At 42.2% G+C, this 13,979-nt stretch overlaps 1 protein-coding gene and 1 long non-coding RNA gene across 2 annotated transcripts; one reads left to right on the forward strand and one right to left on the reverse strand.

Moving 5' to 3' along the window:
* Window positions 1-1,802: 1,802 nt before the first annotated feature.
* LOC308391090 lies at window positions 1,803-5,882 on the reverse strand. Its single transcript, XR_013970566.1, has 3 exons — window positions 5,363-5,882; window positions 4,214-4,339; window positions 1,803-2,851 (listed from the first exon to the last, which is right to left on the reverse strand). It is a non-coding gene; the product is annotated as an uncharacterized lncRNA (long non-coding RNA).
* On the forward strand, window positions 4,376-13,071 carry nars1 (asparaginyl-tRNA synthetase 1). The gene is made up of 15 exons (XM_080873538.1): window positions 4,376-4,583; window positions 5,903-5,985; window positions 6,090-6,155; window positions 6,320-6,412; window positions 6,529-6,618; window positions 7,390-7,468; window positions 7,846-7,916; window positions 8,374-8,460; window positions 8,846-9,067; window positions 9,800-9,999; window positions 10,087-10,222; window positions 10,349-10,462; window positions 11,012-11,143; window positions 11,673-11,804; window positions 12,190-13,071. Exons 1-15 carry the CDS (start codon window positions 4,541-4,543, stop codon window positions 12,319-12,321), a joined length of 1,680 nt encoding a protein of 559 aa, XP_080729664.1. The 5' UTR covers window positions 4,376-4,540; the 3' UTR covers window positions 12,322-13,071.
* The last annotated feature ends 908 nt before the right edge of the window (window positions 13,072-13,979 follow it).

Consider the following 13,979-nt stretch of genomic DNA (forward strand, 5'->3'; position numbering starts at 1 on the left):
ATAAATAGCGGTGAAGAGCAACGACTTTTAGTCCGTTTCTCGCAGCATTGATGTGTGCAGCATTGAACCGTTCGCCAGAAAAGCCTTTTGAAATATTTGGATCCTTTGCAATTCTAACTGTATCCAGACCCAACATGTCTCAAACAAATCCAAAGGGACAAGAAGTTGACCCCTACACTCTTCCCTGGGATGAGCCACTAGACTCTTCCCTTTCCTCTCTTCCTTGGTGTGACCAAGTGGAACTAGAGGAAAAGCGTTTGGAAGAAATGGAGGATGAAGCGCTCAGAAACACAGAGAAGATGAAGTTCTTGATGGAGGAAAATGAGCAAAAGAGCGCTCAACTAAAAAAGTTGTCATGCCAGCTTCAAGAAAAGGAAGCTATTATTGAGGAGAAACAACAAGATCTCCATGACATGGACAAAAAGAACCAGGAGCTCCAAGGAAAGCTTGATGAAGCCCTGCAACAAAATAAAAAACTTGTCCAAGAGAAGAAACAAGACGCCACGAAGAAGAGAGGGCTGCACAGCAATCTCCAAGAAATGGAGCTAATGTACAGTGTATACAAAAAAAAGCTTGATCACACACTGCAAGAAAATGAAAAGCTTCTGCAAGAGAAAAGGCAACAGGAGTTAAAAGAGAGAGAAATGCATTCCAAGCTTCAGAGTATCAAGCAACACAATGAAAGCTTGCAAGGAAAGCTTCATGAAGCTCTGCAACAAAATAGAAAACTCCTCCAAGAGAAGAAAGAAGATGGCATGAAGAAGAGAGGGCTGCACTCCAATCTCCGAGACATGGAGCTAATGTACAGTGTTGACAAAAAAAGGCTTGATCGCACAGAGCAAGCAAATGAGAAGCTCCTCGAAGAGAAAAGGGAACAAGAAATCAAACAAAAAGAAATGGATTCCAATCTGCAGAGCATCAAGCAACAAAATGAAAGCTTGCAAGGAAAGCTTGATGAAGCTCTGCGACAAAATAAAGAAATCCTTCAAGAGAAAGAGCAGCTGGACAGAAAGCAGGGAGACATGGAGTGCCAACTCCAGCTCATGGAGGGAAACGACAGGATGCTGCAGGTAAAGTTGGATGAGACACTGCACAAATATCAAGACCTGCTTCAAGAGAGAGAACAGCTGGTCAGTAAGCAGCGAGAAGAAAAACTTCTTCTCCAGGAGTTTGAGAAGAAAAACCTAAACCTGCAAGAACTTTACAACAAAATGAAGTTCAAAGCATCTGAGCTGGAAGGAGAAAATGAAAAACTACAAAAACAGGAGGCAACATCTAAAGTGCTGAAAGAAAGGTTGGAAGAAAAACAAGCCGAAAAAGAAGAAGTGGTGAAAAAATGCAACAAGCTGCAGAAGCAAAACACTGAAAAAATCGAGGAGCTGGTCCTCATCCTCGAGAAAAAGCAGAAAAAGAAAAAACGCTTCTTCTGGAGGAAGAACACTCCTTCTTTCACTACTGCCAATGTCACCTCTTCTTCCCCCACCTCTATTCCAGCTTAATTCCCCCCCCCCCCCCCCCCTTAACTACTAACACCTCTCCCATCTCCCCCATCTCCCTCCCCTCTCTTCACAGTCACCCCCCAACCAGTCCCGACAGTTGACTGCCCCCTCTAGAGCCTGGTTCTGTCATAGGTTTCTTCCTTTAAAGGGAGTTTTTCCTATCCACTGTCGCCTCGTGCTTGCTCAGAGGGGATTGTTGGGGTTTTCTCTCCTCTCTCCCTTTACATCCCACCCACCCCCACCTTTTCTTTTTTCTTAATAATTGAACAATAAAAACAATTGGCCGCTAATTAAATGTGTCAAATCAATGTCTTTATTCAAGAATACAAGAAATGGGTAATAGCTGCATGTGTGTTTGTGTGTGTGCATAATATGCATACTTTACGTGTTGGATCCAAATCCCACAAGTAATTAAATAAAACAAGAAGACAAACAAAAACAAATATTTCTCTCCCTTCCCAGGTCAGGAATCAGGATGAGGAAGAAATGAGGTCAGATCAGTGCAGGTTTTTGCACTACTGACATAAAGTTTCTGCTGATTAAAAAAAAGTATGTCGATATTTCTGAAATACATTTGCAAACAAATAACTTTGACAACTTGTGTTTTTTCATAAAAGAAAAATCAGAGAGCAGAGCTGGTAAAACAGCTTAGCTCCGCAGGTTACAGGAGATCAGATGCCAAATACTTTTCATGACAGTCTTCGTTATTGCATAAATCTCCCCTTTTATCATTGATCAGTAAATCACTGCATATACATTCATCTAACCATTATAATTTCATGAGGAAAGATTCTCAGATGACTGAATGGCGGTTTTAGTAAATGTTGAACTTTATTGTGATTTCTATTTTTAGAATCAATAGCACACATTTTGATTTAGTTTTGCAAGCTGCTGATTTCACACAGATCCACTGCCCAAACGTGCCTTTGAGTTTTTCATCATTTAACAAGAATAGGCTCAGGCAATCATTGTGTAATTAGGCTTTGGGAAGGTCTGGGGACAGGTATGATGGTGGTGGTTTTAAAGCACTGTGGCACAACCGCTTGACTCAGGGAGATGTTAAAGATGCCTGCTAGGACATCAGTCAGCTGGTCAGCACGGGCTCTGAGCACGCGTCCAGGTATATTGTCTGGTCCAGCAGCTTTGTGTGGGTTGACTTTAGTGAGAGTCCTTCTCACACTGGCCGTGGACAGGGACAGCACTTGGTTGTCTGGCAAGGGGGTGGCCCTCTATAGTCCGTCTTGCGTCCCATTTAAACAAATGCGTGTTCACACTGCCCCTGGATGTCCTGGCCTCTGAGGTTAAGGTGTACGGCTCCTGGTTGTCAACTGACCAATTTATCATGGCAAAGCCTGTGGTGGACAAAAGATAAGAGGCTGATGATAAAAATGATCCATGCACGCCTTATGACCTACAGCATGTGCAGTTAACACAGCTAAATGGCTGTGAAATTGTAAAATTACTTTTGAAATAAAGCTATTCAAAGTCAATTAACTGTGACTATAATAATAGCAATGTTAGCCAGCAAACACAACGTTAGCACTAATTAAAATAAGCTGCTAGGTGATGTTACTGTTTCAAGTTCTCTCATTGTTTGACATGTAGGGCAGATATTTTGGTGACACTGAGATTAGCCAGACACTAAACAGCAGTGTAATATCAACGCTAGATTAGATGTTTTCTAATCCGATAAAATGACATTATTCCTGTTTATAGAAGATGTTTGTCGTCTGTTTGTTTGACTGACAGGAACAGGAAATAGTGGTTGGAAATTACTGTTGGTGTTACATGAGGGTAAAGAAGGGCTTTAAGCACCTGGGTAAAAACTGGACCCATGATGAAACACTACAACAAGTACAACATATTCTCCAGTTTTAATATGTGACTCCTTCTTTCACTACTTCCAATGTCACCTCTTCTTCCCCCACCTCTATTTCAGCTTAATTCCCCCCCCCCCCTTAACTACTAACACCTCTCCCATCTCCCCCATCTCCCTCCCCTCTCTTCACAGTCACCCCCCAACCAGTCCTGACAGTTGACTGCCCCCTCTAGAGCCTGGTTCTGTCATAGGTTTCTTCCTTTAAGGGTAACTTGCATTAGGAAATCTCTGAGCTGAGGAGGAGAAACACTGAGCTGGAGCAGCTCTCTCACACAGAGGACCCCACCCAGTTTCTACACAACTACACCTTGCTGTCAAGTCTCAGTGAAGCTCCCGACTCAGCCAGCATCAATATTCATCCTGAGAGGTACACCGAGGATGTGACGGCAGCTGTGTCAGAGACCAGAGACAAACTACAGGACATCCCCAGTGAGGAATGGACAAAAACCTCTCTGAGAGGAACTGAATGGGATGTCTTACTGTCACAGACAGAGCCCATGACCAGAGATGAATTCTTAAATTATAAATGTCAGAACACATTCAATCTAAACACAACACACCAGCGTATTGAATGTGTCCAGAGCTTAAAAGTAGAAAATAGTTCTACTTAAGGTGAAAGGTATCAAGATCACCCAGACAGATTCACTGACTGAAAATCTGGCTTTCTGTTCATAAAATTACATTTATGAATGTGGAACCATGGGCACATGGTAGCATTAAATAATTAAAAAAAATTATAGCATCAAATGCGGAAGCATCTTTGCCCCCAATGATTATAGCAAACAATTAAAATATTCATAGACTAAGAAGCAAAATAAGAAAAACTATTATCAACCACAAGAGTCTTCTTTGATTTCAGTCCCCGTTGCTGATTGGTCGCATTGTTATGGCACATAAGTTGACTGACGCGGTATTCCACCAATTGGATTTGCTTGACGTCTCCACTCTCGCCAATCAGCGCCTGGGAAATGAAAACACACTTGAGTCTCCTCCCTCTTCCCTTCAGTGTGTGTGAGAGCAGGCTGTAGCAGGGCTGATGCAAAGTTGCATGTAACCGGTTAGCAGTGAATACCGGTCGTCGGCTTTGGAGGTTAAATTCCATATTCTTTAAATATAAAACTAGCGAGTTTTAGCGGGCTGCTGCTGCAGTAACAGAGCTGAAATGGCGACGGAGATAACGAAAGACGTGGAACAGATCTCAGTAGGTAAGGAAGGAGAGTGAGCTAGCTGGTTAGCTAGCTCCCACAGACATGTGTGGCTTTAATATTGCATCAGTTGCAGAGATGTTAGCAGTTAGCCTGCTGTGTAACGCCGATTTCTGATTCTGTCAGGTCTCTGGAATGATATGAGCTAATATGTGGCATGATCACGCATCGATCGGCCCTTCTTACCGCTGCAGAACCAATGAAAGTCATTATACAAACGAAAACATTAGCAAGGATATGCTAACATTTAGCCACGGCAGCTGTCAGTTTGCAGTGGAGAAGCAAAAGGAGGCTGCGGCAGACCTGGATTTGAATATCTCACCGTCTTTTATTTAATTGATCAAACCAATATCTAACCCGTGACTGTATTTCAGTCTGTTTTAATCAAGCAGAAAACTGAAGGTACTTTCGGTTTCATTTTAGGGTGTCACTATGATAGAATTCACACATATGTGGTGTAAATATACAGCAGATTTTTACACATTACATGTAAAGTTCGTGTATCGATAAAAAGCGTGACATTCTTAGTTTTTACCATTGCCTATTGTTACCCTGATAGCTGACTATTTTACATGTCACAGATATGATGCAATCTTGCTGATCACATTGCTCAGTGGTATATAGTACGTGTGAAAGGTACTGCATCTCCAAATTCTTCACCAGGACTAAATTCGAATACAGTTTTATTTATATAGCGCCAGTCACCTCATTAGCTTTATATTACAATATTAAAGAGGGAACCCCAAGGGTCACACGGTCACTTATGAGGATGTACTCACTTTTAAAAGGAACCAGAATAAATGAGAGATGGTGCAAGATGACCTGATCCCATAAGCTTGAACAAGTAAAGTTTGAAGCCTGAACTTAAAAGTACAGAGGGTGTCTGCCTCTTTGTCTGACATTCTTTAGCTATCAGGAAGATCTCCTGTGTAGGAGCCGGTTGCTGAAGGCTCTGTCTCTGATTCCTCTTTTGGAAACTCTGAGTCTGAGAACAATGTTCTCTACTAGGATAATTTGGTACTTTGAGGTCTGAGATATGGTGGGGCCTGATTTTGCAAGACTTTATATATGAGGGGCAGAAGTTTAAATTCAATTCTCATATAAGAGGGCGCTAACGTGGGAGAAATGTGATGTCTCCTTCTTGTCCTTGTTAGTACCGATGTGTGGAAGTATTTTAAATGTGTTTTTCTCACAGCATTTTAATTCTCTTGAGTGACGAGTAAGCCCTGCCTTGAACGCAGGTAAAATCTGAGTGCCAGAAACTTAAGAGATTGCACATATTGAGAAAATACTGAGCCGACTGTGCTGGTGTTTCTCAGGTGAGCTGTATGTGTCAGATAAATGTGGCAGCGACCAAGACGGAGATGGCACGGAGCAGAAACCCTTCAAAACTCCTCTCAAGGTAACTTGTTTGTTTACTTCAGATGTGCACGGGTAAAAATGCTTCAGGCTGCATGGATTGTGGGATGTCTGTCAGCACCTCACTGTGTCTTTGGATCTTCACAGGCTCTGTTGTTTGCTGGAAAGGAGCCGTTCCCCACCATCTTTGTAGAGTCCCAGAAGGAGGGAGAGGTTGGTTATATTTATAGATGATCACTTTAACAAGGATAGAAATCCAATCTTTACCATTTTGAACCCAACTTTGCAAGTTTTATTCCAGTACCAGCTGCAGCACCTGTTTTTACTAACTGTTATTAATGACTGATTCAGTTTATTTTCCTCCTCGTCTCCCTCAGCGCTGGGCGGTGATCTCTAAGACACAGATGAAGAACGCAAAGAAGGCTTTTAACCGCGAGCAGATAAAGAACGATGCCAAAGAAAAGAAGGAGGTTTGTGTCTAACCTCGAGATGTTTCCTACAATCAGTGGGTCACACAAAACATTCTACAGATTCAATCGTTTTGTGCTTTTCTCTTCATTATGGCTCCGCTGTGTTTGTCGTAAAGGCCGAGGACAACGAGAGGAGAGAGAAGAACCTGGAGGAAGCCAAGAAGATCGTCATTAAGAACGATCCCAGTCTGCCTGAGGCTGAAGCAGTCAGTCTTTCTTATTTTACCTGTATTTTGGCTCCTGCTCCTGTTAGAAAGTTTGGTTTTAAGTCTGATTGAACTTGAACACAGAAGTTAGCAAAAAACAGTCCAAAGAACAGCAGCTCTGAATGCAGCCTCATTTCCAGCTCCATCTTTTTAGTGTTAGACTCAGAGTAGCTTTGCATGATTCACAGTTCAAAGTAAACAGCTTGTTTCGTTTCTATCTGAAATCACTGAATGACTGCATTATGCTTGATTTATGTTTACATTTAATTTGAAATATAAGGCCTGAGCTTTTGGTTGCTTGCAGATTTATAAACCTCCTTATTGGGAACCGTTTTATGAGAATTAATTGTTGTAAAAGAATATATATGAGAAAAAATAAGAACAGCCCTCTTAACCTGTTCCTTAAAGTTTCACTTTTTGGTTCTTTACATTCATTTTTAATATTTTGCAGCGGATGCAGCGTTTCTGAATAAAAGTCACATACAGTTTAAAAACAAAGAAAGTAGATTAAGCTGAAAGTAACTGGCTTTGTGTAGATAGAAAACAGTTCACAGACGACATTCCTGAACCAGAATGGTTTGTGTGGAGCGATAAGCTTTGGCTGGTTTGCTGCTGTTTGAATTGAGCAGCTGAAACACAGAAGTTTGTTTTAAACCCCAAACTAGCTGAACAATCAATAGAAATATAAATATGTCTCCAAAGTCTGAATCATTTCACTGATTCTTCTTCTTCCTGGTGATGATTTAAAGATGATTGTTGTCTTTATTTCAGGTTAAAATCCATCGTCTCCAAGAAAAGAGAGGCCAGAGGGTCAAAGTGTTTGGATGGGTTCACCGCCTCAGGAGGCAGGGTGAGGAAACAGTCGATCCATTCAGTATTTACTCATTCTCATTTCAATTTAAGATTCCAAAGTCAGAGAATTCAAAACTGATTTGTTGCTTGTTATTCATTTATAATACGGACAGCTGCATTAAAGGCTTAAACGAGGATATTTCTGAATTATTTTGCATTTAAGAATAATGTCAAAATGACAAACTTGAAATGAAAAGATTAATTTGTAAGTTTAAGATTCTTTACTGACTGTGAAAAGAGAGAAATGAGTAAGATTCAGTTTTTAAGATTGAGCCAAATTAAGTTTTTTAAGAGGATAGAAATAATTAAAATGTTACTTTGAGTCAACATATGTGTATTATTATGTTTTTTTGCTTTTTATTTTGTCTCCTCCAGGGAAGAACCTGATGTTCCTTGTGCTGAGAGATGGCACCGGTTTCCTCCAGTGTGTCCTCTCCGATCAGCTGGTAAAGCTTCATAAACCCCCATTTTTAACCTTTCTACACTGTGAGCTACATGTTATGGTTAAAAATTAAATGTTCATGTCCTGTCACGGCCAAAAGTTTGGCACCGGTGTGGTTTTTCACAATCTTTGCTGCTTCTGTCTTTATTCACAGTGTTTCTGTGTTGTTGTGCAGAGTGATCAGAAACATATTCACAAGCTGCAAAGAGCTCCCTGGGATTAAAAAGTTGTTTGTTTGTTTTTTTGGGGAGGATAAACGTTTAACTGCCGCTCCTAAAACATTTGGCCGTGAATGTAGTTCAAGACATTTCTTTTTATCCTCTACCACCAGGCCTAAGCAGAGAATCAAAGATTTAACAAAATCGGTGGGAGTGATTCATTTGAAGTTGGTGCTTTAAAAAGAAGCTGTTTAATTTCTGAAGTTGATTCTGAGTGCGACTCTCTGTTGTTCTTGTCTTTAGTGCCAGTGCTACAACGGCTTGGTTTTGTCCACAGAGAGCACGGTGGCTATTTATGGGACCGTCACTGCAGTTCCTGAAGGAAAGCAGGTAAACTCACCTGCTGCAGAAACCTGCTCTGCCTGTGCATGCTCACAGGAAACTAGGTCACCCAGAGCAACATGTTTACATGCCCCACAGTTCTTCCTGGAATCATCCTAACAAGAAATCACCGCATGACTGAAAGTGTATTTCAGTAATGAGATTTGAGTTTCTGTTATTTTTATCAGTGTACAGTAAATATGTTGTGTTAAACTAATAGTTGAACAGAACAGAAAACTTTGTCTTCTGCTAAAGTCTGAACCATGACTGAGGAACAACCTGAACAATCTAGTAAACCGTCTGTTTCCACTGATGAGCCTCCTCAGCCGTTACAGATGCTCTGCAGATGCAGGACGGAGATGTTCAGTGAGTTCTCCTCGTCTTCTTTTCTCAGGCGCCCGGAGGCCACGAGCTGCACGGCGACTACTGGGAGCTGGTTGGCTTAGCTCCAGCGGGCGGGGCCGACAACCTACTGAACGAGGAGTCGGACGTGGACGTCCAGCTGAACAACCGACACATGCTGATCAGAGGAGAGAACGTCTCCAAGATCCTCCGAGTCCGATCCACAGTCACACAGTGCTTCAGGGACCACTTCTTCAGCTGTGGGTACTACGAGGTGAAGCACAGATTTATTGTGGATGCCAAAATGTGGTGGGGTTGGGTTTGTTTTGTTTTTGCTTCTTCACCTCTAACAAGGAAAGAAACCCCCAAACCTGATGACCTCACTTTTAGTCAGTGACACTCTGTGCCTCTGTCACAGGTTGAGAGTAGTTTTGCAGATTAGGAATCAGATCCACCTGAACTGAAAAGCTCCTTAGTCACGTCAAGTCGATGCTGCTGGCCAGATGCAAGATAAATAGCTTTTTTCCAGTCTTCTTAAAGCAGCTGCTTGAGTGTAGCTGGTCACATATTCCACCTGCAAATATCTGTCTGTGGCCTAAGTTTGTAGTTTTTAGCTGATTGTCTTATCTGGGACCTATTGAAGGATTTAGCCTCTATCAGATAAGAGCCTGGTACTACATCTTCTTATCAAATCCAAATGCATTCAAATCACTTCTTCAGTTTGTTTATTTGATTACAGATATTTTAGTCATAAAAGTGCAGTTTAATAGTACAGAGAAGTCTCACTCGACAGCTGCTCGCTCAGAAATAAAGTCGGTAATAACTACAAACCGTTATGGTTGTTTTATTTTATCCTGCTTTGTGATTGGCCCGTTTCTCCTTTATTCTGAAAAATATGCAGCAGCAGTAAGTTTGAGGGTTGAGTGTGAAAAGGAGCAGACAGCTCGGCATCAGACTGAGGATCGCTTTGCTCTACAATAATCGTTAATTTATTTTTCCGGTGTAGATCACTCCTCCGACTCTGGTGCAGACTCAGGTGGAGGGCGGCTCCACGCTCTTTAACCTCAATTACTTTGGCGAGCAGGCGTACCTGACGCAGTCCTCTCAGCTCTACCTGGAGACCTGCATACCTGCCCTGGGCGACACCTTCTGTATCGCCCAGTCGTATCGGGCCGAGCAGTCTCGCACTCGCAGACATCTTTCTGAGTGAGTCGCCACGTTACAGCTTAAAAGCCTTTCTGCAAAGATCTATCATTTACTTACAGTGTTTTTATTATTGTCCTCCATGGTCAGATACACTCACATCGAGGCGGAGTGTCCCTTCATTACATTTGAGGACCTGCTGAACAGACTTGAGGACCTGGTGTGTGACGTGGTGGACCGAGTGCTCAAATCTCCCGCCGCAGAGCTGCTCTACGACATCAACCCTGTACGTGACGAGCGACAGTTTTGTGCTCCTGCGTCATTTTTCTAACTATTCTGGAGCATTTGACCTCATAACATTCACGTGTGGTAGTAAAGTTGATATTTTGTTTGGTGACTATGGCTTTTCCAGAACTTCAAACCCCCGAAGAGGCCGTTCAAGAGGATGAACTACAGCGAAGCCATCGAGTGGCTCAGAGAGCATGACGTCAAGAAGGACGACGGCACCTACTACGAGTTCGGAGAGGTGACGGTTGAACACAGCACATCATTCAGCTGCTCAGCTCATCTTATAAAGTCCCCAAAACGTCTGATATCAAAAAAAAATTAATCAAACATATTCCAAACAATTCAAATTCATGAGTGCATACAATCCATTAAACATTCATCAATGTTTTATTAAGTTTTAAAACAGTCCCCTCGATTAAAATGTTAAAAATTTTCCAAAAACACCCACATCTTCATTCCTTAAAGTATTATTCACACCAGCTCCTCTGAACGTCTAAGCCGGCCTACACTTGTGACAGACAAACAGGAAAGTGATCTTCAAAGATCCTGTCAGTAGCAGAGAGCTGCGGTTTTCAGAGACGCCTGTAGAGGGCACTATTGTACAACTTGTTAAAAAGCTCAGCTGTCAAACTTTGGTCTTTTCAGATGTTCTGCAATCATTTACAATTTATAAATACGGTTTTCTCCTACCTGAAGAGTTTTTTATTTTGAATATTCATGAAGTCTTTCTTTGATTCTCTCTCTTTCTTTGACTTGCCTGTTGTGTCGATATTTCTCCCTCTGTCAGGACATCCCCGAGGCTCCAGAGAGGCTGATGACCGACACCATCAACGAGACCATCCTGCTCTGTCGTTTCCCGGCCGAGATCAAGTCTTTCTACATGCAGCGCTGCACCGAGGACAAACGCCTCACCGAGTCGGTACGAACCTCACAGATCCAGCTGCGGTGTGGCTGAAGCCTGGTTAGAGAGCGGGGAGGTCATGTCCTTCACTAAAAGTACAGTTTCTGTGTGAAGAGGAGCATGAGCTCTTCACTTCAACCTGAGCATTAAGTAGGTAAAAAGGTAAAGACTTAAAGTATAAGTAAGTTGGTGATGAGTGAGTTAAAGGCTCGGCAGGAGAGTGTGAGTGACCTGTGGTGTGAGAGACGAGGTGTAGAGCTTCACTAAAGCAGGTCATCTGTGACTAAAAACAATGTTTTATCTTAAAAATAAAGGCAGGACAGCAGAACGGCAGTTGTGATACAGCGGCATGTCAGGAAACAACCAGCGGCCTTATTAAGATATGATCTGATATATTCATTAAACACAGTAAAGGTTCAAAGTTCTTTATTTGTCACATGCATAGTTATACAAGTATAACACACAGTGGTCTGTCTCTGTTTTACCAAAAACAAAAAACGTGAGTTACCTGGATCCCTCGAGTATCGTATGTTTGTCTGTGCTGCAGGTCGACGTGTTGATGCCAAATGTTGGTGAGATCGTGGGAGGGTCGATGCGTATCTGGGACGCTGAAGAGCTGCTGGAGGGATACAAGAGGGAGGGAATCGACCCGACTCCATACTACTGGTACACAGACCAGGTAAATGAACACTGGTTTGACCTCAGATGTTTTGTGCACCTCACTACATCTTTACTTTGTGCAGTTAAACGACTCACGTGGCAGTTAGTTTGTAACGTTAGCTTGAATAAGGTTATCAAACATGCGCTAGTCGACGTTGGCCAGAAGAAAGACAGTTCAGGACTTGGGGACCAAATCCTTGTTCAGCTTTATCATTAGATAACAGTGGTTCTCTTATGGCTGATGCAGTGGCTTCCAAACTTTTTGTCTCCGAGGACCACCAAACAGGAAGTCAAGATTTTAAGGCCCACCTGGAATGAGCCCTAACGTTTGGCTTTATTGCATCACTGCATGTGTGTAGTTGTTGGTAGCTGTGTGTTTCAACAGGCTTCTGTGTGTGTTTCAGAGGAAGTATGGCACGTGTCCTCACGGCGGTTATGGTCTGGGTCTGGAGCGTTTCCTCACCTGGCTGCTGAACAGACACCACATCAGAGACGTCTGCCTGTACCCGCGATTCATCCAGCGCTGCCGACCCTGAGCACTCACACGCCCACACACACACACACACACACACACACACACACACATGCAGTCAGTACACCCGCATGTGGCAGCGCACATTAAATGAAACCGAATCCATAGTTTGCCCGTGTAGCTTTCATTTCTGAAATCTGAAGAGTTTAAAACTTCACCATGCAACTCCTCAGAAACAAAGTCGGACGCCAGCTGTGCTTCGCCTCTAACCTTCACAGCTTCCTCCTGTGACTTCAAAAGTGCATCTGATCATGTTCAGTGTCTGATTATTAAACCAGAAATAAACAGTTGTTTCCTGTAAGTATCTGCTTCTGAATGTTGCAAAATATTAGCTCAGTCCACCTTAAATTCTTTGTTTTTCTTCGGGAAATTTGGCTTTAAACATTGAACCTGCAGCCACGACATTTACTAAAATAAGTCAGCCTTAAGAATATTTCAGGTGCTCCTGAACAGAAAGCTGAAAAATATGAATCGAAGAATAAAACAAATCCACTTTATTCCTGAGACTCATCGGTGCGTCCGTCCTCCTGAAGTCTGGACTCAGGAGAAATTCACAGCCTCAGCATTGCTTCTCCTGCACGTGGTCCTGGGAACATTTTCTCAAAACTGTTCGTCATTGGTGGTTTAGAAGTGTGACATACTGTACGTGTTGGCCTCAGGGGGTCTTATTGTGTTTCTGTTCTGCCTCTTCATCTGAAATAAATAAACTCTTACTCGATCAACTGAAGTTAAATAAAAATGTGATTCAGACGTGGCTGCTTTGGGCTTGTGTCCTTTTTTTTTTTTCTCCTTTTAACCGTAACAAAACCTTAATTATTTAACCTAACAAACACTACAGGACATTTTAATGAAAGATATTTTATATTAACTATTTTTACTAAGTTCACACAACGTCTGGCCCCATGTCATGCTCATCATCTTGCGAAAATCTGTGCCTTTTGTTGCTGCTCCACATGCTACAACACCGCCCCTACAAAGTTCCAACAAAGCAACACTTTAAGATGCCGTTTTTGCTCCTTCCAGGCCGGATACTTTGACAAAATCCTCGTAGACATTTCATCAGATCAGCTTGGTTTTTGGTCGGATCAGTCTAAAGATCACAGTGATGCTATATTGCAAAGCGTTTGAGTTCATGTTGGAGGGCATGTCCATGGCCCTATTTATCTTATGTCAACCTTAGGACTGATGTTTTTGCACCAACTTTCTTTTGATTGGCTGCTCCTCACAAAACAGAAGGAAATTGCAGCGCTGCAGTTCCACTTATGACCACTAGAGGCTGAGATAATCCAACACTTGCTTATAAAGACTTTGAAGCGAAAGAACCCAAATGGCGACAGGTTGCGTCTGTGAGAACTTCCCCATCTGGCAGCTTTTGTTTCTTTCTTTGTGTTTCTGCTTAATTTAACTTCCTCTTCTTGTAAAAATGTTTTTAAGGAAGAAGGAAACATTATGCAAACTGGAGAAACTGGTATTATTTAATAGGAATGTGGGCCATTCAAACGAGATTCTGATTCAAGGAAATAGTTTTTTGAGCTCTTTAGTAAGGCCTGATGCTGTTTAAAACACACTTCTATAGCATTTTAATCCCTTATTTAATTAGTTTGATTACCGGGAGGTTGTTAGGCAAATGTTTGTAGACGCTTTAAAAAACCCCATCAAAAC

The sequence above is a fragment of the Rhamphochromis sp. 'chilingali' genome (assembly GCF_963969265.1).
Source record: "Rhamphochromis sp. 'chilingali' genome assembly, chromosome: 2".
NCBI classification, from domain to species: Eukaryota; Metazoa; Chordata; class Actinopteri; order Cichliformes; family Cichlidae; genus Rhamphochromis; species Rhamphochromis sp. 'chilingali'.

Excerpts from the sequence above, each read along its gene's own strand:
- nars1 (XM_080873538.1), top strand. The coding sequence starts at position 4,541 with ATGGCGACGGAGATAACGAAAGACGTGGAACAGATCTCAGTAG. Across the intron at positions 7,917-8,373 it reads GTGTCCTCTCCGATCAGCTG|TGCCAGTGCTACAACGGCTT; the intron begins GTAAAGCTTCAT and ends TCTTGTCTTTAG. Across the intron at positions 10,000-10,086 it reads ACTCGCAGACATCTTTCTGA|ATACACTCACATCGAGGCGG; the intron begins GTGAGTCGCCAC and ends CTCCATGGTCAG.